Source organism: Hyaena hyaena, unplaced genomic scaffold, assembly GCF_003009895.1.
Source record: "Hyaena hyaena isolate Hyena2069 unplaced genomic scaffold, ASM300989v1 scaffold_398, whole genome shotgun sequence".
Taxonomy (NCBI): domain Eukaryota; kingdom Metazoa; phylum Chordata; class Mammalia; order Carnivora; family Hyaenidae; genus Hyaena; species Hyaena hyaena.
Window position 1 is genome coordinate 836,782 of NW_024081032.1, and position 22,621 is coordinate 859,402.

Here is a 22,621-nt window from a genome sequence, read left to right on the forward strand (position 1 = left end):
GTTAGGCACTCTTTGTAAAATCCTCCAGGATCCAACTTCCAAGTTACGAAATTATCCACATCTTCATCGAGCTTTCCTTTTTTTTCTCACTTATTTTCAACAAGCTCTCTCTAGTCTTATGTAACTTGAAGGTTAGGGCCAGATGGATGGCTGCATCATCTATGCCTTGAACAGAAGTGCCCAGCTGAGGGTCAAATGAGGGATAGAAGCTACCTCAAACGCCAAAGGAAGGAACCCCTTTTATTATTCATCCTTCTAATGAGGATATCTTTTTAAATTGGCACAAAGGGGCCATATGTGTTAGCTGTGGCATATATCTTATTCCTTTCACCTGCAGCACCTTTTGCTTAAATTGCTTTAGCTCTTTCTTCCTTTCCTCCCAATAAAAGTTCTACCTCCTCTATAAATACAGATACATAGCTGGGATTAAATCCGCAGAAGAAGGGTGGCTCAGTTGGTTAAGTGTCTGAGGTTTTTTTTAAACTCTTTTTTAAACGTTTATTCATTTTTGAGACACAGAGCGACAGAGTGCAAGTGGGGGAGGGGCAGAGAGAGAGGAGGGCACAGAATCCGAGGCAGGCTCCAGGCTCTGAGCTGTCAGCACAGAGCCTGATGTGGGGCTCCAACCCATGAACCACGAGATCATGATCTGAGCTGAAGTCAGACGCTTAACTAACTGAGCCACCCACATGCCCCATGTATTTTGACTTTGGCTCAGGTCATGATCTCAAGGTTCAGTTTGTGACTTGGAGCCCTGCATTGGGCTTTGTGCTAATAGTGTGAAGTCTGCTTGGGATTCTTTCTCTCTCCTTCTCTGTCACTCCCTTGCTGGCTCAAGTGTGTGTGCTCTAAATAAACAAATACATAAATAAATAATAAATAAATAAATAAATAAACTTAACAAAAAATAAATCCTCAGAAGAAGAAGAGGTAAAATGCTGTGGTTTATGTGTATTATATGTATGCCTGTTAATAGGAAAGATTTCATAGCCAAGGTAAAACTAAATGTAGTGACAGATAAGTTACAGTTCAGAATGATGTTCAAATGACTGACAAATCCAAAATATTCTAAAAGAAAGAAATTAGTATCTAGGTGAGTAAGCATGATTTCTCTGTCTCCTAGTTATCAAGGCTACACCTCTCCTGGTACCCAGTAGATGAAAACTTAGATTAATCTTGTCTCTTCCACAATGCAGGTAAACTTAGCCCAGATACAGTTTTCTCCTATAGAGTCTTTACAACTTCTAGTCTTTTTTGTAAATGTAATTTAGTACCATCTTTCTGATGAAGTGTCAAAGGGCCTAAGTGCCATGAGACAGAGAGTGAGGGAGCTAAACAGGGGAGGCTGTTGATGACCTATTTCATCCTTTTGCTTGGTCTGTGTAATCTTTAAACTGTTTTCCAGGAAAGTCAGCATTTGCTAAAGTACTTTAGGTTTTGCTACCCACAATGCAAATATCAGACTATGTTCGAATTACGAGTCAATTATTGACAATTTTCAGAAAATTCAAGAAAACAATAGCAAGAGTCCTTCCTTGGGAACACAGAAAAAGATTTTCCAAAAATTTCCTTAGGATTGTGTTTATTTCACTGTACAGCGTCTACTTAGCATGGTTTTACTTTAATGCTTGAAAGTATTCTTTTTCTTTTCCCCAGGATACACAACTTTGACATACAATTAAAAATATATATGTGATTTATATCATCTTTCTGTTATTCCTCCAATTCTACCAATTATATACCAAATAGGGAGAAGAACCCAGAATACTGAGAAATCTGAAATGATAAAAGAAAAGATTACTTAATGGCAGACTGTATTTTAACTGATATGCCTTTGCTTCTGGTTTATTGTTATAATAAAACAAGATCATATAAAGCATTACTTTTTAATGCTAGAAAAACAGGAGCAAAATAAATCAAGAAAATAATATCTGCACTTTATTATTTCTTGCTTTACAAACATTAAACTATATAAAAAATTAAAATGCTATTTTATGTTCAACTGCTTCTAGTTTTTCATTGAAACTACATAATAGAAGAACAAACATGTTTCTTTTCGTTTCAACACTAAACTGCATTAGGGCTACGTCTATACAAGCAAAGTTATTTGAATATTTAAGCAAATATTTAGTAACTCAAGTTAAAAAGAACTACATTGGCTTTAACTATCAGACTATGTTACACAATATTGAGGGGGGGGATTCTGATTTGTTCATTTACCTGCCTCAGTGCTTGGTTTTATTCTTTTAGTAGAAACCTAAAAAAAAATGCAGAGGATAATGATCTTCTTGCTGGTTCCTATTTTCCCCTTGGATTGATGAAGTATGAGGATGATATTACCTATCTGACTTAACGAATGAACGTGAACAGTGAATGTGAAAAGCACGCACCATGTACTTTGGATCGAAAATGCTCTTTCCAGACCAGTTTTTTATTAGGTCAGTGCCATTGGTGGCAAAGCTCACTCAATTTTTATATTTAAAAATAAGTATAAGTCAACTTAGGTAGGAGAAGTTCATGAATTTTAATGTGGCAGGTAGTGGCGTTCTACCCTGGATGCCTTAAATAAACTTGCCTACAGCAGTGGCTAACTCAGGGGAAACAGGGAAGTCAGTTGCATTTTCTTCCTTGCCCCCTGAGGCTGGCCTCAGAGACTGCATCCGGGTACTCTCACGCTCTCTACCCTCCCACTCACTCTTTTCAGCCAATGAGAACTCGGGACAGCAGATAGGGGGGTGAGGTAAAGCTTACTGTATGGGTCCCCCTTGCCAAGTCCCAGTTTGGCAGTGGCTGGGTCGCAGTCTTCTCCCTAAGGCCATGGCTCCTGGCTCCTGCGGGGCGACCGCCTTCCCAGGGCTACCTCTCCTGGTACTTTGTGGTGAAGGTTCCCTCCCTGCATACGCTCAGGCCTCGGCCTCCACCGCACCCCTTCATGCTTCACTTCCCCTCGTTCATCTGCTGTGTCCCGCCCGTAGTTCTGTAAATAGGACCACTATCAACCTCTCTTCATTATTCCTTTACATTTCTTTTATTTCTTTTATTTCTTTATTTTTAAATGTTTTATTCATTTTTAGGAGAGAGAGAGAGAGAGAGAGAGAGAGCGTGAGCAGGGGAGGGTCAGAGAGAGAGGGAGTCACAGACTGAAACAGGCTCCAGGCTCTGAGCTGGCAGTCAGCACAGAGCCCGACGCGGGGCTCGAACCCACGAACCGCGAGACCATGACCTAAGTGAAAGTCGGACGCTTAACCGACTAAGCCACCCAGGCGCCCCTTTTACATTTCTTTTAAATTGTGGTCAAATATACATACCAGCAACTTCGCCATCTTAACAATTTTGAAAGTACTTCAGCAGTGAAGTACTTTTGAAACACTTTTGAACCAACACTTTTGAAACAATTTTGAAACACTTCAGTAGTGTTGTGTACATTCCTATTGCTCTACAACCAGTTCCTAGAACTCTTTGGATCTTTCAAAACCGAAACTCCGTACCCATTAACAACTCCCCATTGACTGCTTCCCACCAACCCCCGGAAACTCTTCTCCTTTCTGTCTCTATGATTCTGACCATGCTAGGCACTTCACATGGAACCATACAGAATTTGTCCTGTGTAACGCTTAGGATAACATCCTCAAGGTTCATCTTTGTTGTAGCCTGTGTCAGAAGCTCCTTTTTAAGGCTGAATGATAGTTCACAGTGTGTACACCACATTTTATGGAGTCCTTAATCTGCTGCTGGACACTTGGGTTGCTTCTACCCTTTGACTACTGTGAATAATGCTGCTATGAACATGGGTGTACAAGTATTTCTTCAAAATCTTGCTTTTAATTCTGTTGGATATATAACCAGAAATGGAATTGCTAGATCATACGATAGCTCTGTTTTTAAATTTTGAGGCTCTTCCATAGTGTTTTCCAGGGAGGCTGCACCATTTTACAGTCCCACAATACTGCATAAGGGTTTCAATTTGTCTTTTTAAGTGTTTATTTATTTTGAGAGAGAAAGAGCATGAGTGGGGGGTAGGGCAGAGAGAGAGGGAAAGAGAGAATCCCTCTGCACTGTCAGCGCACAGCCTGACATGGGGCGTGGTCCCAGGAACCATGAGATCATGACCTGGGCCAAAGTCAAGAGTTGGGCACTTAATGGACTGAGCCCCCCAGGTGCCCCAAAGTTCCAATATCTCCATGTCCTCCCCAACACTTCCTATTTTATATTTGCTGCATTGTCTGAGAGTAGCCAACCTACCAGGTATGAGGTAGTATATCATTGTGGTTTTGATGTGCATTAATAATTAGTGGTGTTAAGAATCTTTCTGGGGTGAGACACCTCAGTGGCTCAGTCGGTTAAGTGTCCGACTTTGGCTCAGATCATGATCTTGCAGTTTGTGACTTCGAGCCCCACGTTGGGCTCTGTGGAGCTAGAATCTGCTTTGAATTCTGTGTGTCCCTCTCTCTCCGCCCCTCTCCCACTTGCACTCTGTCTCTCGCTCTTAAAAATAAATAAACATTAAAACAACAACAACAAAAATGAATCATTCCAGGGCACCTCAGTGGCTCAGTTGGTTATATGTCCACCTTTGGCTCAGGTCATGATCTTGTGGTTCATGATTTGGAGCCTGGAGCCTGCTCTGGATTCTGTGTCACCCTCTCTCTCTCTGCCCCTCACTCCTTCATGCTTTGTCTCTCTCTGTCTCAAAAATAAACATTAAACATTTTTTTCCATGCGTTTTTTGGCCATTTGTGTGTCTTTTTTGGAGCCTTCATTTGTTCCTTGAGAGAGTGATGTGCGGTGATTGATATGAATAAAATTGATATTCAGATATATTCTGTAAGGGAAATCTGGCTAGCTTCTGCTTCATTCCTGGGTAAGATGAACTGAAATATGACCATATCCAAGCAAGAGGCATTTTCATTGAGGATTTAAAATATTTGGGGGATAAATACTATCATAAGCTTTTTGGGGAAGGCCATGGAGTTTCTTGGCCATGTATACTCATTAATCCTCAAGAAGAGAATGAAAGCACTCTTTTCTGGATAACTTACTGATTGATCTACCTGGAAACAAGAGTTTTAGCAGATGATCTCTTAAGGATTCTTCCAGATTTTTGGCTCTGTGCTCACTTTTGGGTTGATTATTAAATAGTAATTAAGTAAAGGACTCAACCCAGAAATGCTCAGTGAAATGTGAGAGGAGTCACTCCAATGTCCCTGCCGAATTTTCCCTGGTTGAGTAAATTTATATAAAGCAACTCTCTGCTGGCCAATTCAGGAAACAGAAGTTAGGGAGAGGGGGAGGAGGAGGAATGAGAGAGAAGCAGTGGTAGTGCAGGTGATGACCTTTCCTCACTGTACAAAATAGGTTCACTTGGAGTGTCTGATCATGGAAAGGCAATAATAATAAAAGTAATAAAAGCTAAAAAGATTTGCTTGGAAGTAGAATGACATCAAGACAAAGGTTCACCAGGTGGTGGTATAAACATTACAAAATGAAATCATACACTTTTATTAGGTTAAATTCAAATAAAAAATAGTATTGCATGTATTTGGCAGAACAAAGTGCTCTTCTCTGATTTTGACATAAACAGGAACCAGTAATTTCCTGTATACTATATTGAGATTTCAAATGGCTTTAAGTAGGCTCATTATCAATATGTTTAAAACCTTTAAAAATGAGTTCTAAACATCTAACTGAAATGCTTAGGTATTTAGACTGAGTAATATCTACTTCAACAAACTGAAGCATGCAATATGTTTTGAATAATTGTTAATTTATGCTAAGGTAACAACTGTGTAATAAAACTGAATATGTTAATAGAAGGTAAGGAAATCCCTTCCAGCTATTTCTATTGCAAACAGCAGGCTGCAATTTTCACCCTTCTTCCTTGTGTAAAATATGACTTTAGATACTTGTGAAAGCATTTGCTGTTAATTTCTGAAAATCAATAATTAGCACTTCTCAACAGTACACAATAAAAATAACACAAAGATGAGAAAAAGCACACCTCACATAAATGACACATATCCCACTTTGACTAGCTGCATTATTTATGCTTCTCCAGTTGACGATTGATGACTGTGGACCAGCTAAGGACTACAGTAATTACAAGGAGAAAAGATAAACCTAAATTAAAGATTTATTCACTAATCAAAATTAAATGTGTGTCATTAATTTTCTTGATACTAATTTCTATATAGAAAGTTTATTCATTGAATCTTTGCAAGGCAAGCCTTCTTTTTGTGGATGAGGAACCTGTAAACAGACACATCTGAATGTATACTCTTACTAGGTTTTAGGGATCATAATATTCTTCTTGCTCTCCAAATGAATACCTAATGTGCATCTCCACTGCCATAATTTAAAGTGTAAGAATTTTCTTTCTCTTTTCTTTTCTTTTCTACCTATTTTAATTTGGCTTTTGAATTTTCTAACACTTTTAAGTCAGTAAAACATCCAGTAATTATAGGGGGGAAATTAAGGTGGTTTTAAGAAACTTTTAACCATTTTGGTGACCATTTCTTGCAATCATGTCTCAGAATAAATTCCCAGGAAAAAACCCTAATCCTTCCCCATATGAACACAACTAGGCATCATGGCCCTTGTAAATGGACAACACTGGGCTACAACCCACTCAAGCGATCCACCAGGGGAGTGTTGCTATCCCTCGTCAGACAGAAGAAAGGAGCCAGAGATGGGGGAAGGAAAAGACAAGGGTTAACAAATTCGCAGAAAGAATAAGCAGTGACCACAAGGCCATCACTATCGTCACTACAGGTACCTTCATTTACATCATCAGGATGGAAAGTGGGTAAATTTTTTTTTCTTATAAATTTTATGAGTTCATTTCCTAGGAAAGCCAACACTGTAGCTGTTTTGGTTAAAGATAAGTCTGTCTCGTTGGTTCCTGACAGCCTCATCATGTCAGTGTTCTGTGGCCGCAGGAATGTTTCAGCAAGAAGACAAAGTAAAAACTGAAGGGATCTATTCTACTTCCTTTGGGCATATTCTCACTAGAGGAGATCCAAAGGAATGCTTTGTTATCCCTACCAAATCAAAGAAAGAGATAAACGAAGAAAACATAATAGAAGAAGACCCAGAAATATTAGTAACAAAAAATTAGACTAAAAAGACCACACTTTTATGACTATCGGTAATATTAAAATTTAGTATTTAATATTTTAATATTTCCAGCATCGATAGATGTGTATAGATGGATAAATAAATATTGCATGACCTGTATGTGTGCCAGCAAAATAGCCTTTTATGGTAGGCTTGTGTGTATACCTCTCACTGTCGAAGAGAAATCATTTAAGTCATTTTTCAGTTTGGGAGTATCCACTGTATGTACGATGATATAGAGAAATGGATTATTAAAACAAAGGTTCTTCCAACATACTTCAGCTAATTATGCTTTTAGGTAATAATACCCAATGTCTGTGTAGTGCTTTATGCTTTACAAAGTATTTTCCCACATCTTTTCTCATATGACCCTCTAACACAGACCTATGAGTTAAGTAACATTTCTATTATCATTTTCTAGGTGGGGAAACCGAGGGACACAAAAGCAAAGTGACTCACTTAATGTCACTCAAGTTGTAATGATGGGCTGTGACAAAATCTATTATCTGGTTTCTACCTTTGTATCATTTTTTATTGACTACTACATATCATGTAATCATACTCTGAGGCAGAAAGGCTTGAGTAATTATGCCCATGATTCCAAGAGTGATCAGTTTTAGAAAGAATTTCACAATGAAAGATTCTTCACTCATGAGTAGAGTAAAAAAAAAATTTGGCCTTTAACTTGTAATCTCCACCAACCAGCTATTGACTGTGGCATGATCTTCTTGTGCCTCTGGAACTCTTAAATACAGATAACACTTATGTTTTTCTGGGAAATGGTTAGAATAAACAGTGAACAAGATGGTTGAGAAAGATTTCTTAAAGCCATCTTAAAATTTCTGCTACAATTCTGGGAACTTTAACTGAGTTGAGACTTTTAAGAAGTTCAAAAGCATAAACAAAATAGAAAAACCTTACAGGTTAAATTATTGAAATGGGAGTACACATTAGGGGTCCCTTATTTTTAAGAATCATTTTGAAAGCAAGAAGAATATCATCCCTAAAACTAGTAAGTATTAGTAAATATTGTTATTTTAAAATTCCTACAAAGTAATGAGACTAAAGCAATCCTGACCTGAGAATCAGGAGGTCTCACCTGGTTCTAAATCTGGCTCTGATGCTACATGGATGGATGTCCTTGAAAAAATTATTTAGTGAGAGTTTTAGGCTAGATTAATGGTTTGAACTGGGAATGCATATGAAATGCCTGCAAAGATTTTCTTTTCTTCAAAATAAACCTGCTTGAACCTTCTTCCTGGATATCCTAAGATGCCCGTGGGATGGGGAGTGGCACAGTGGATAAGGAGGTAGATGGGGTTAGATGGGTATGGCAGGTGTACTTGAAGTTTATTTATTTTTTGAGGGGTGGGGCACAAGCATCAGCAGGGGAAGGGCAGAGAGAGAGCGGGAGACTGAGAATCCCAAGCAGGCTCCAGGCTGTCAGCACAGAGCCCGATGTGAGGCTTGAACTCAAGAACCGTGATATCATGACCTGAGCTGAAATCAAGAGTCAGATGCTCAACTAAATGAGCTACCCAGGCACCTGGATATGGCAGGTGTACTTAAAAATAGCTGAGAGACTGGGGATAGGGAAGAAATTAGAGTTAAAAATCTGAAACTGAGTGATAGGTTCATGGGGGTTCATCATACCATTCTCTCTACTTTCGTAGGGGGGGTGGGAAGCTTTCCAGATCTTCTTACACACCTTTAGTAGACAGTGCTTCTTAAACTTTAATGTCTCGGACAAGTCACTGGGGACCCCCTTTGTTAAAAATTTTTTTCTTAATGTTTATTTCAGAGACAGAAAGAGCAAAAGCGGGGGAAGGGCAGAGAGAGCCCTGAATCCGAAGTGGGCTGCAAGCTCTGAGCCGTCAGCACAGAGCTCGATGTGGGGCTTGAACCCATGAACCATGAGATCATGACGTGAGCCAAAGTCAGAGGCTCAACCGATTGAACAACCCAGGCGCCTCTGGGGACTTGCTTAAATGCATGTTCTGACTTAGAAGGTTGGGGCAGCCTGAAAGTCCGAAGTTCTCACAAGTTCCCAGGTGATGGTGATACTGTTGGTCTATGAACTACATCTGAGTAGAAAGGGGTTAGAACACCATCGGACCAGTCATTATTAACTAGAGCATCCAATTTCCTAAGCCGGTCAGAGGATAACGTTTCTCAGCCATCATTTGGCAAGTAAAAAGATGAAGCAAACCACATTAATTTTTATTCATATGTAAAAGTGGTAAGAAAGAATATTCATTACCGTGCTTAAAATTACTGCTCAAACAGTCACTTGAGCTCATCTATGAAATAATGTGTCTAGAAGATTATGATGTAAGCCAAGACTTAAGATAATTTAAATAATATCTAATATACAACAGATCTAGTGTTTACATATTAAGAAGAGCTTTGTACCAGAACTGTTCTGTCATGTTTCTGCCCAGAGGCTGTCACGATAAAGTTTATTATCAGTTACTGCTTTACAAGTATAAAATAAGTTAAGCTGTCATATTTTTCTCAGGCAAAGATCCTAAGCTGTCAAAGAATGTCAATTTTAAATGTGACATAGAGAAGAAAATTATCTGTTATTCTGACCTCTAATTTCTTGACATTTTAATGCCATAATTGCTGTGGTTAGTGCTGCTTCATGATTTCACCTGTCAAGGAAGAATGAGTCAATAACCTTAAGCCATTTCTCAAATTTTAGCACTGACCTCAAAGCTCAAAGTTATAGGCAGACTGTAGGATATGGCAGGTTGTGGGAAATATATGTATATATATATATATATATATATACACACACACATACATACACACACATGCATATATATGTATATATATAAAACGGACATATACAGATATTCATATAGTAAATATTTATTGTTTAAATAAGTGTTTAATTTAAGCATCAAAAAATTCATCTTCTTTAGGCTAGCTAGAGTTTAGTATAAGATAACTGTAGTCTTCCTTAGGTTTTATCTATGTGAAATGTAATGATCCTAGTATTTTAAAAATATAACAACAAACATTATCAAGTAAAAGAAACTCATTAAATTAAATAAGAGGGTTAATATTTGGAACACTTCTTTTTCCCAGACCTCTGGGATCTCAACATTGATGTTTTCATAAAAGGTGGTGTGCCTCCCAGAGGGGCCCCTCACAGGGGAAATGTATATGTAAGGGGATGTAGATGGCTACCAAGGAATGAATATACTACACTTCATTCCACTTATCTACAGAGTTCTATCGTGTGACAGTAGATGCTAAGTGCTTTCTGGGCTGGCAAACATACGTCATGGTTACAGAGAGAGCCACTGAGATAGAGGGAACTAGATGACTTGGTCGACATTAGATAGCTCAGGGCTTTTAGGTGGGTTCTCATCTGTTGCGGGTTCTTAAATATTAGTGCAGAACTTTTTGGGGAATAGGTTGGCTCTGTCGGGTAGAGGAGATAAGGATGGAGAGTAGGGAGAAGAACAGTTAACTCCTGTCCCTTGATATCATTAAATCTGCTATGGCTACAACATAATAAACAGCCTCTAGTGATCTTAAGGAGATAAAGTATCTTCCTAAGCAGTCTTGAGTTGACACAGGTCCTCAGGGTGAGAACAAACGTCACTCTCTGCTGGTGTGTGCTTGGGCCTGCACTGGCTGGGGAAGGAGGTCATCGCTTCCAGGCATGTGCTCCCTTACTGAGTATTCTGAGAACTGACATCAGCGTGGTTGGGTCAGCGAGGCAGGCACGGAGCCAGGGTGGGAGAACACCTCATCACAGAATGAGTCTGGGAGTCTCTCTGGTGGAAACTCAGTGCTCAGCAACTGGGCGCTCAGACTGAGAATGCCAGAAGGCTTGGCAGTCTGCCTCACAAGGAGGGAATCAGGAGCAGTAACATACTGTCCAGACAGTCTATCTAATAAGCAAATAACGTGGCCCAACCATTCCCATCCAACAAAACAAAATTTTAAATTATATATTTTCATGTAATGTTTCATTGGGAAGTCTCATAATTTGATAATTAAGGCCTATGCTTGGTTTTTCCCCCCACTGTCCAAAGCAATGGTGTGATGTCTTGTAGAAAGAGGTATTTTTATAGAAGTCAAGTAAAAAACACTATATCTATATAAAGAAAGTCTCAATTCTAATTCCATTTTCGTTTTATTCCCATTTATCTCTTTATTTACTTTCATTTGAATATAAAAAAGTCTGGTTATTTTTCTGTCGGTGGAAATGCGGTCCTGTACTTTCATTACATATATATTTATAGTTAAAATACATTTTGCCCAAGAGGATTAACTTGCAACTTTCTTTACAAGGACAGAACTTTATAATGGATAAATATGTATAATAAAATATTCAGGAGCAAATGATATTTAAAAGTCAAAAAGCGACTTGGAGGTGGTCTTGGAATAAAAGAATAAGCTACTCCAATTATTTTCTTTTTTTCTGATTCTAAAGATATTGGTTCTAAAAGGGGAATAAAATTTGTAAGGTGTTTACAAAACTGGACATGTGTTAAAAGGGTATATTGTGAAAACAAGGATTGAGAATTATCTCCTACAAAATAATCTGCTTACAGTCTGTATAGGGAATACTAAATAAGGAGAGGCGAATGGTTTGCAGAGAAAACTCCTTCTTTCACTTAGGAATTTCATACAGTCTGGCTTTTCTCTCATTCATTCATTCTCTGTCTCTATTCCCTTCTCCCAGCTTCAGGCAATAATCCGTTTCCTTGCACATACAACACCATGTTAACACTGCACCTAAAAACGTGCTTACATTGTGTTCTCTGAATATTCAGCCCTAAGGGTCCAACGAGCACTTATCTTAGCCTCTTCCCTTTGCTCTTCTCTGCTTGAAGCCATACAAATGGAGTCATTTTGTTTTTGCAGAGGCATATAAGAAGTAATATTACGGATGCAAATTCTTCTTGTAGGGCTTTATTTCCCAAATCTACAAGTTTTCCACCTCTAAAACTAAAAGTACAAAAACACAACAAGCATTCCACTGACGGGAAATGCAGACCTGGTTGCTTGTTTTGCACACAGCAGATGGCAGCCATGGGGCGGAATGGAGGCTGGGGCCTGGCTTCCTTGGCACTGACGCTCACCCAGCAGCTGTTGCTTCTTTACTCTTTCACCTATCCGAAGTCATTGCGTGCAGTGCAGAAGTGATTTAAATGCTATTTTCTGGGAATATTTTCACTAAAAATACTTATGCATGTATAATTCTCAACTGTTAGCTATAATCTTTCAGGGTAAGAACATACAGGGATAAAATACTATACCCTCATCTATTTTATTGATGCATCCTGGTGAATATTCGGGAATAAAATACCATAGCCTCATCTATTTAATCAATGCATTTTTTGAGCATTCTGTGGAGAAGTCTAAGTTTGCTTTTATTAAGAAAATATATACTGGCAGGTTGTTTTAATGTGAACTTCATATTCAAATATCCCACTAGGTTTTATTAATAACACACATTGGGCATTAAGCATTTTAATGAAGATGCTGGAATAAAACAAGCAAAATAGGGATACTGGCGTGCATTATATATGTCTACAATTCAAAAAAGAAAAACATGGTGGTCTCATTACTTGGTTTTGACATATAATATTCATTTTCCTACATTTGTAAAAGCTCTGAAATTTATGTTTTGTAAAAATTGATGTTGCAAAGAAATTTATACAGAAAGAGGTGGAAAGCAAAATGTCAGTCTGTAGGATGAAAGAAATTTTTGGAATAATATGGGACTTAACACCTACCTCCCTTAGCACAGGGTCAGTGATACTATCCAGATTCACGGAGCCTTCGTAGGTTAAGTAGTGGAAAACGTTCAGAGCACGGACTGCTTCTGGTCCTCGCTGTTTATAGCCAAATATGAGGTCAATCCACTGATGCAGTTGGCAAGAAACAAATTCACTTTCCAGGGCCTGTGATGAGTCAAGAAAGACATAAGAGACAGAACACACTTAGCCAATCTCCCTTACTTTGAAATATTCTATACAAAGGAGTACAATATGTTCTTTGCATTACTATATTTTATCTATATGTATTAGACATCCTATTCCTAAAATGGCAGCATACAACCTCCAATAAAACACAGACCTGAATGAAAATGTTCTCTTTTTAAAATGCTTAACTTTCTTAACGATGCTCAGCATCCCTCCTCATCAGGGAAATACAAACCAAAACCACACTTAGATACCACCTCACACCAGCCAGAGTGGCTAAAATGAGCAAGTCAGAGAACTCTAGATGCTGGCGAGGATGTGGAGAAACGGGCACCCTCCTACACTGTTGGTGGGAATGCAAACTGGTGCAGCCCCTCTGGAAAACAGTGTGGAGGTTCCTCAAAAAATTAACAATAGAGCTCCCCTAGGACCCAGCAATAGCAGTGCTAGGAATTTACCCAAGGGATACAGAAATGCTGATGCATAGGGGCACATGTACCCCAATGTTCATAGCAGCACTCTCAACAATAGCCAAAACATGGAAAGAGCCTAAGTGTCCATCAACAGATGAATGGATCAAGAAGATGTGGTTTATCTATACCATGGAATACTACATGGCAATGAGAAACAATGAAATCTGGCCATGTGTAGCAACATGGATAGACCTTGAGGGTGTTATGCTGAGCGAAGTAAGTCAGGCAGAGAAGGACAAATGTCATATATTTGCACGTATAGGAGGATTAGGAGGAACTTAACGGAGAACCATGGGGGAGAAGAAGGGGGAAAATAGTGGGGGAGAGGGAGGGAGGCAAACCATGAGAGACTCTTGAATGCTGAGAACAAACTGAGGACTGATGGGTGTCGGGGGGAGGGGGGAGATGGGCATGGAGGAGGGCACTTGTGGGGATGAGCACTGGGTGTTATATGGAAACCAACTTGACAATAAACTATTTGTAAAAAAAAAAAAATTTTTTTTAAATGCTTAACTTTCTTGTGGCTCCAACTATGTATACGATACGATTTTAAATATTAAACAGATTTCTTAAAAAGCCATAGGTATGTTTAAAACAAAAATAATTTGAAGTACCTGTTCTAATTTTACAATAATTTCATTTCTAATTTTTAAACATTAGTTTAAAACAAAACAATTTTATTAGAAATGCATTGATATACACTTTATTATCCTGCCTAAAGTCTTCAGATTTACCTCTAACCCTACTAAAGGGGCCCGCCTTCCTGCTGCTCCAAATGAATCCTTGCTTTTATACAGGTTAGGAATCCCTGGGCGATTTTAGATGTTTGCTAGCTAGTAGGAAATGAACGCAAATTAATGACAACCAATGACCACACTAAGCTTCCACAAAGGGCCAGAAAAAAGAAAAAAAAAAAGGTCCTGTCTCCCTAAGAAACCATCATAAGCTTTCTGGAGGTATCAGGACATGTAGGCACAGAATTCTGTTCAACCTGTGATATGAGCAGTGACAATCGCTGTATGGCTTACTATGCCTCTCACCTACTGCATTCTCTTGTCATCATTTCTTATTGCTTTTAAGAGCATGCCAATTTCAGCAACAGGAACAAAATCTGTAGAACTAGCTTCTTAAATTTCAACTAAGTGCAGCCATATTAAACAATTTTCTAAACCACAGCTGTAACTAAATATGTGAATGAAGATGTTCTTTGGCTTCATGACCCTGATTTCTAAGGTGCTGACATCAATTTGGATTCACTTAATTAAGAAATGATTTCTTAAATTAGCCCTCTGATAATTACATTTCATTTTTTAATCTATAAAATAGCGGAATGATACTTTTCAACTTTTCCTGTGATCACATTTTACTACTAATTTTATTCTCCTCAACTTCTTGCCTTATTTTCAAAAGTTTTGGTATTTTACTTAAACCAATTACTGTAGATGTTGCTCATTCGGAAATATAACAATTAGACTTTATTAAAGGGTAGTTTCTCTACTAACAGGATTTTTATACTCTGTATCATAGTGTTCTTGATATAATATAGTTCAAACTAGAGCACAGGGAAGGAGATTAAAATATAAGAACGAGGTTGGTTAAAATTCTATATTGGTTATATCATTAATGTTGCTTTAGTCAATGTGTATAAATGATTCTGTAAGTGCAATGTAACTAGTTAGTTAAGAAAAAAGTCAGACTAATTATTTAGTAATGCTTTCAGTGCTTATACAATAAATGAAAAGGATGAAAAACAAAATGCTATGGAGCAGCTATTGTCCAAATGTATTCACAGGAATTCAAAATAATAGTGAAATCAGATGGATTATTTAAAGGAAGATTCTAACAATATCATCACATAATCAGTTAAGCAGCAACAGTTTCAAATAAATCTTAACAACATATTTGGAAAGGCCTGATGAAATTTACTATTATTCTGTTAGAGTAAAGCAATTATTGAACAAAATGCCTAATGCACATATGAGAGGTAAAAGGAATGATTATTTTTCACTAATTTGAATTTTAAAAATTTATTTGTTCTCTTTTATTTCTATCCTCTACTTTCATTTCTCTTCTCCACCAGAGGCAACACCTGTAATGTATTTGATGTTTCACCTTTTGTTTGCATGTGTTTTTATAAAACATTACTCATTATTTGTGTATGGATTTTTGACTCATGAGTATGATACAGGGTTATGTATTTCATGTAGTTTCTTACTTTTTTCCACTTAGCATTGCTTTTTAAGATTATGTCACTGTATGTATGGGTAGTCCATTGCTTCTTTTTTAGAAATAATTTTTAAGATTATTTATTTATTTTGAGAGAGAGAGAGTGAGAAAGAAAAAGGAGGGATGGGGCAAAGAGAGAGGGCGAGAGAGAGAATCTCAAGCAGGTTCCATACTGTCAGTCAGAAGTAGAGCTTGAACTCATGAACCATGAGATCATGACGTGAGCTAAAATCAAGAGTTGGGCACTTAACCAACTGAGCCACCCAGGTGCCCCGATAGTCCATCGATTCTAATGGCTGCAGAGGACTACCCCTCAGCAATGAGCATTAGACTGCCTCTAACTTCCCATGATACGATGCTGTGATAAATGTCCACTTTTGCATCTCCTTTTGGATCTTTGTAAGAATTTCTTTGGGAAGAAATCCCAATCATAATCATAATCCGGATCATCATAATCCTAATCATAATCCGGATTAGGACTGTTACGTCACCACCGTGGATGTGTATAAGCTCAATGACTCAGAGTCATTAGTCTGCGATGCGCTTCAGAATGGCTGCCGGCTCCACTCCCTCCAGCGGTGCATAAAGGGTTCTAGGTGTCCACATCCCCATTGACTCTTGATAATATCCAGGTTTCTAATTTAGCCAGTGTAATAGGTATGAAACAATATCTCATTTTTTTTCATTTGTATTCCTCTGATTACAAGAGAATCTGACAGCTTTTTAATATGCTTGTTGGCCTTTGGGTTTCCTCTTCTGTAAATTTCTTGTTCAAACCCTTTGCTCATCTTTTTACGGAGGTTCCTATCTTTATGCTGTTACTTTGCAGGCTCCAGGCTCTGAGCTGGCTGTCAGCACAGAGCCCGACATGGGGCTCGAACCCACTAAGTGTGAGATCATGAGCGGAAGTCGGACGCTTAACCCACTGAGCCACCCAGGCGCCCCTACTTTTGTTTTTATAAGTTAAGTCTGTTTTTCCAATACCATCTATTAAAAAAAAAAACACCTTTCTTCAGTGGTCTGTAATGTCATCTTTAGTATGTATATATTTGAAACAAAGATATAAAACTGCTAGTGTTTGCATATATGAATATGTACCTGGAAAAAGCAATACGATCAGCAGCCAAGTTATTAGAATCAATAAAAGGGTTGCAAGTTCCTCTTTCTTTCTTTATTTCCTTTCTTTCCTCCTTCTTCCTTCCTTCCTTCCTCTTCTCTCTCTCTCTTTCTCTGGATATGTGTGAGTCTCCGGCTCATTCCATTCTTTTTATTTCTACTGTTACCTGAATTTATTTTAATTATCTTTATTTCCCAAATATCTTTTTTATTTGGTGGATTTATTCTTCTTCCTCAGAGTCAATGCAGCTATTTCTGGAGCTTTATTTTTCCCTGTAACTTTTATAATAAGTGCACATAGATACATCAAAATAATTGTGATTGGGAGTCCAATAAATTTATGGAGTAATTTAAAACACTAGTACTGGATTTTCCCATCCAAGGTTCCAGAATGTCACTTTACCTATACAGATTATTTTCTATGTATTTTATTAGAGTTAAAAATTAATATTTTCTCCAATAAGGATGTGAGAATTCTCAGATAGTCTATAAGCTTTGATGCAATTATAACACTTCTAAAATTGTATTTCATATTTGGTTACTGATTATGTAAAAAAATACCACTGATTTTTATAAGTTGATCTTGTTTGTGGCAATTAGTTATACCTATAACTTCTTTTTTTTTTTTTTTTTTTGAGAGAGAGAGAGAGAGAGAGAGGATGCAAGTGATCAAGGGACACATAGGGAGGGAGGGAAGTGGGACTCTCCAGAAACGGAGTTCGAGCTCACCTGATGTGGGGCTCGAACTCAAGAACCATGAGATTATGACCGAAGCCAAAGTCAGATGGTTAACCGACTGAGCCACCCAAGCACCCCATATAACTTCTTTATTATTCTTTATTATTTCTTACAGAACTATTCTCAATTTGAGGACTACAATAAATAAGTGGCGATAAGGAGCACTTTGTCTTGTTCCTAATCTTGGAGGATTAGTCTTGATCTGACACACATATACACACTCACACATACTATATATATCATTGTTGGGTTGTTAGATTATATTTGCTTTAGAATTTTTGTATTTATAAGTATACATAAAATGGCCCTGTTTCTTTATTCTTTTTTCTCCCTTTAGCTACTTTCGGAATCAAGAGCACACTGGCCTCCCGGACAGCGTGCCATGTTTTCTGCAACAACTTCCTAAGAAATGACTTTATTATCTCTTGAAAATCTGGTAGAATTTATCTGTAAAGTAATATGGTCTGGGATACTTTGAAGATGGGAAGATATTACCACTTAAATTTCTTTAAGACTTTTAAGTCTCAATTTCTTTTGGTGTCAATTTCAACATTTTATATATTTTTCTCAATTCGTTTCATCTCATTTAAGAAATTATATCATATTTGTTTCTAACAATCTTGTTTTTTAAATTTTTTCAACGTTTGTTCATTTTTGAGAGAGAGAGAGAGAGAGAGAGAGAGAGAGAGAGAGAGAGAGAGAAGGAAAGGGGCAGAGGGAGAGGGGGACACAGAATCCCAAGTAGGCTCCAGGCTCTGAGCTGTCAGCACAAACTCTGAGATTATGACCTGAGCTGAAGTTGGGCGCTTAACCAACTGAGCCACCCAGGTGCCTTGTTTTAACAATCTTTATATGTATTTAAAATTTTTTTTTTTTATTTTCTACAATCTTTAATACAATTAAAGTCTATAGTTATTTATCCTATCCTAGTCTACAAGCTAGAGTGACTACATCTACTCTGCAGCAGAGTGAATCAATTGAAAATTAATTGTTTAAATAATTTTGCCTGAGGTTTTTTTGGGGGGGATTATAATATTAAATAACAAAGAAACAATAAGGTAGCAGATTCAACAAATAGTGTTATACATTATACATGGTATATATTGTCTGTCTTAGACATCAGTCTTATAAATTGTCTTACACATTGTCTGTTCATGCTGGTCATTGTGTAGACAGAAAAGAAAATCCAGTTATAACATCTAAAAGCCAACTCTGGTTCTAAATCCCATGCATGCCTAAGAATCAAATTTTAGATAGTCCATAATGAAGGCATAAAGACCTATCTAAAGCTGAAGTCAGACACTGAGATTTAACTGTACTCTAAACAGATATGCAATCTGTTTATTTGTTCCTTACAGAACTACATTTTCTTGCATAAGCCCATTTTGGACTCTGAAACAAGATTTTGTTGCAAATACTTACAATGGAAAATTATACAGAAATACTTGATTACTAAGCTATTAGGGTTATAATGGTCTTAATAGCTTGCTTTACCCTCTACTTGCATATCTAAAAGCAGAAGCAATTGCTTTAAGCCTAGATAAACCAATTCCCAATCCATAATTCTGCCCTGGGGATCTGGGAGGAAGGAAATAAGGAGTGAGCTTTAAACCACAGAGGATATCTCTTAGATGGATAATAGTTACCTAATGCTAATTTACATATTGTCCCATGGGTATTAGATGCTAGAGAAGTCTTTCTCCAGTAGGTTTAGGATAAAGTGTCTCTGAAATTTCCAAAAAAGGAAACTAGGCTAGTGGATTTAACTCTGAGGAAAGAATATTTATTTTTCCTGCATTCTTTTATTTAAAAATATTGAATGTCCATCTCCTCTTCTAGACTAGAGCAAGAATATTTTCAAGCCCCTTCTTATTGCTTCAAAACTCTGCTTCTGATACTGAAAAAATTCTCTAAAGAGAGTTGCTTATAGTCAAACGGACAATCAGAAATCATAGCGCTACTTCTTCTGCAGGGGACTTAAATCATTCTATTACTTAATTGCTTACTGGATGTAATAATACAGAGGATTCTTTTCCCTTCCCACTCGCCCCACCTTGGTCTTAGCCATCCCTGCTCTCCACATGGGCGACTGCAATAGTTCTCAACCTGTTTCTCTAATGTAACCTGTCTAGCACCCTGCTGGGGAAATAGACTTCCGAAACCATCTTGCTCCATGGTCATCCTCTATCTCAAATTTTCCAAGGTTCCTGCCAACAAAACACAGTAGGGTAAGCTTTACCTGACCCCTAAGGCCTTTTAAATCTTGATCCCACCACTACTTCTCAGGACTTCCTGACAGGATTCTTGGCTCCAAGAAGTACAGACAACTCACAGCCCCAGGCACTAGCAGCTGGTACTAGCTTTGAGCCTCTGTGGCTCCTTTGTCCTTAAGACGAAAGCAGTTCATTTTCCTGCTTCCTTTTCCTCCTTCTTACTCAAGTGCAGTGTTTGTTTCCTGAGTTCTCCAGCTCACACTCTATGAATTCTTCTATGAATTTCAATGACACTTGAAATCTGGACCCTCATGTTTAATGGAGTAAGATAATGTACACACATGTGAAAATCAATTTGCATATAAATTGGAAAGTGCTATACAAACAAATGGGGTTATTACCAATTAGCACTTGTTTCAAACTTGCGATACTGTTTCAAACTTGCGATATTAGAATTATAAGCATTTTGAAGAAAGGGATCATATCTAATACTTCTTTTCCATTTGCCATAGCTCCTAACCTAACATTAAAAGTATTTGACAAATATTATTGGTTAATTAATTAAGCAATGGGCAAGATGTGTTGGTAACAAGAAGGAAAAAAATGTCAGGAGTGGGAAAGGAGCTCATTCATTCAGCAACTATCAACTGACCATCTGCTATGAGCTGACAATATTCTAGATTTTAGGATTATAGCAGTGAATAAAAGAAAACACTGCTCTGCAGTGGGAAGAGGTCGACATCTCCCCCCCACCCCCCCGCCCAGGTAATTAGTAAGATACGGAGTACAGCAGAAGGTAGTAAGTGCTAAAGAAAAGAGAAAGGTAGGAAAGAATGTTAAGGGATATACATGGATGGGGAGGGGGTTGCTTTTTCAGAGGTAGTGGTCACAGAAGGCTTCCTTGAGTCTGTGATAATTAAGGACCACCATGAGGAAGTGAACTACAAAGACATCTGGGAGAAGAGGATTTCAAACAGAGCAACAGCCATTCATTCATTCATTCATTCATTCATCCATCACCCATTCAATATGGAGCATCTATTATGGGCCAGGGGGTTATTCTAGGCCCCAGAGATAATACTATGATAAATAAGACAAAACCTCTGATCACCAGAGGTATGTCCCATTGAAATGCAAATAAACAATGTGAAAATACTCTACTCTCTCTCCAGCCCCAAATTACTGACCATTTCCCCTATGCTAGAAACTCGTCTTGGATATACAGATGAATAAGCATTCCATGTCCTAAAAAACATCACACTCTAGTAGAAGATACACATGTCAACTTGGGCTTTTCCTGCTGCTCAAATGCTACACTGACAGTAGGCACTAAATGTTCTACCCCATCCCATTTCTGCTGCTCTATCCATCAACGCTCTATACACCTGTGCCCCCTACCATATACTTGCCTCTGTAAGACTAGAGAGGTCTGAGGGAAAATGGTCACAGCCTGTAAGCTGCAGAAAGAGACCGCTGGCTCCAACTTTAAAATACATCCAGAACTGGGGTGCCTGGGTGGCTCGGTCGGTGAAGCATCCGACTCTTGATTTCAGCTCAGGTCACGATCCCAGGGTTGTGGGATTGGAGCCCCAGCTCTCAGTGTGGAGCCTGCTTAAGATTCTTTCTATCACTCTGCCTCCTTCCTCCACTCACGTTTTCTCTCTCTCTAAAATAAAAATTAAAAACCAAAAACAAAGCCATTAAAAAAAAAAAAACCCCACGCAGAACTGATCAATGTCTTACTACCTCACTGTTACTACTCTGGTCCAAGCCACCGTCACCTCTCACAATACCTGCTAAGAGATATGCCTGATTCTACCCTGTGCCTCAACAGCTCACCCCCAACACTGCAGCCAGAACAATCCTTTCAAAATGTAAGTAAGATCATGGGACTCTTCTGCTCAAAGTGCTGTGCTGGCTTTCCAGGTCACTCGGGGTAAAAATGCAAAGTGCTTACGACAGCCTTCAAGGCCTGCTGTGACCTGGCCTCACTGCTGCTCAGTCTTGTACTGGGCGCCCCTGCTCACTCCACCCTGGCTCCTTGGCTTCCAAGGGAAGCACATCCCTACCACAGGGACTTTACTCCAGATGGCCCTTCTGCCTGCAACGGTCTTTCCCCAGGACAGTCACTTGGTCCACTCCCTCACCTCCTTCCAGTCTTAATGCAAATCTCACTTTCACAGTGAGGGGATCCTGACCACCCATGCTTATATTCCCAATCCCCTTACCTTCCACTACCTCTTGTTTCCATACTACTGATTACTTTGTAACATGCTACATGTTTTACTTATTTATTTACTATTTTGTTGTCTGTCTGCCTTTGATCAACAGTAAGCTTAATGAAGGCAGGGATCTTTGTCTGTTTCACTGGTATACCCCAAACACACACAACAGCATCTGGAACATTCAGTGATCATCTGTTGAATGAATGGATGGTAGCCTCTATCAGCATTTGCTGTGACTGCACGTCTACTTGTCTGTGCTCCTAACCACACTGGGATCTTCTAAAGGCCACTGGCTGTGTTGCTCATGACTGTGTTTCCAGAGCCTAGAGCCGCATGGACTGTGTATCAGGCCCTCAATGACTGGGATAAAGAAAGAATTTCTCTGCTTTTGCTTTCTTTTGAGAAGGATCCATGTTCAATGCTTCTTCGTGCTTTCCACAGTGCCTTACTCAGAGCTGGCTCCCAGTGACGGTTTATGGAATAGACGGATCCCATCCCCAGTTACAGAGAGAAGGAGGGCACTGAAATTCCAGGGGACTAAGGGTGCCTCATCTGCCTGAGGTGTC

General features: G+C 38.5%; 1 protein-coding gene across 1 annotated transcript in view; it reads right to left on the minus strand.

Moving 5' to 3' along the window:
* NBEA (neurobeachin) overlaps positions 1-22,621 on the minus strand; it is a 693,804-nt gene that overhangs the window by 31,065 nt on the left and 640,118 nt on the right. Inside the window, exon 48 of the mRNA XM_039251874.1 lies at positions 12,876-13,043. Within this exon, the coding sequence (XP_039107805.1) occupies positions 12,876-13,043 (168 nt within the window). The remainder of the gene's footprint in view (positions 1-12,875; positions 13,044-22,621) is intronic.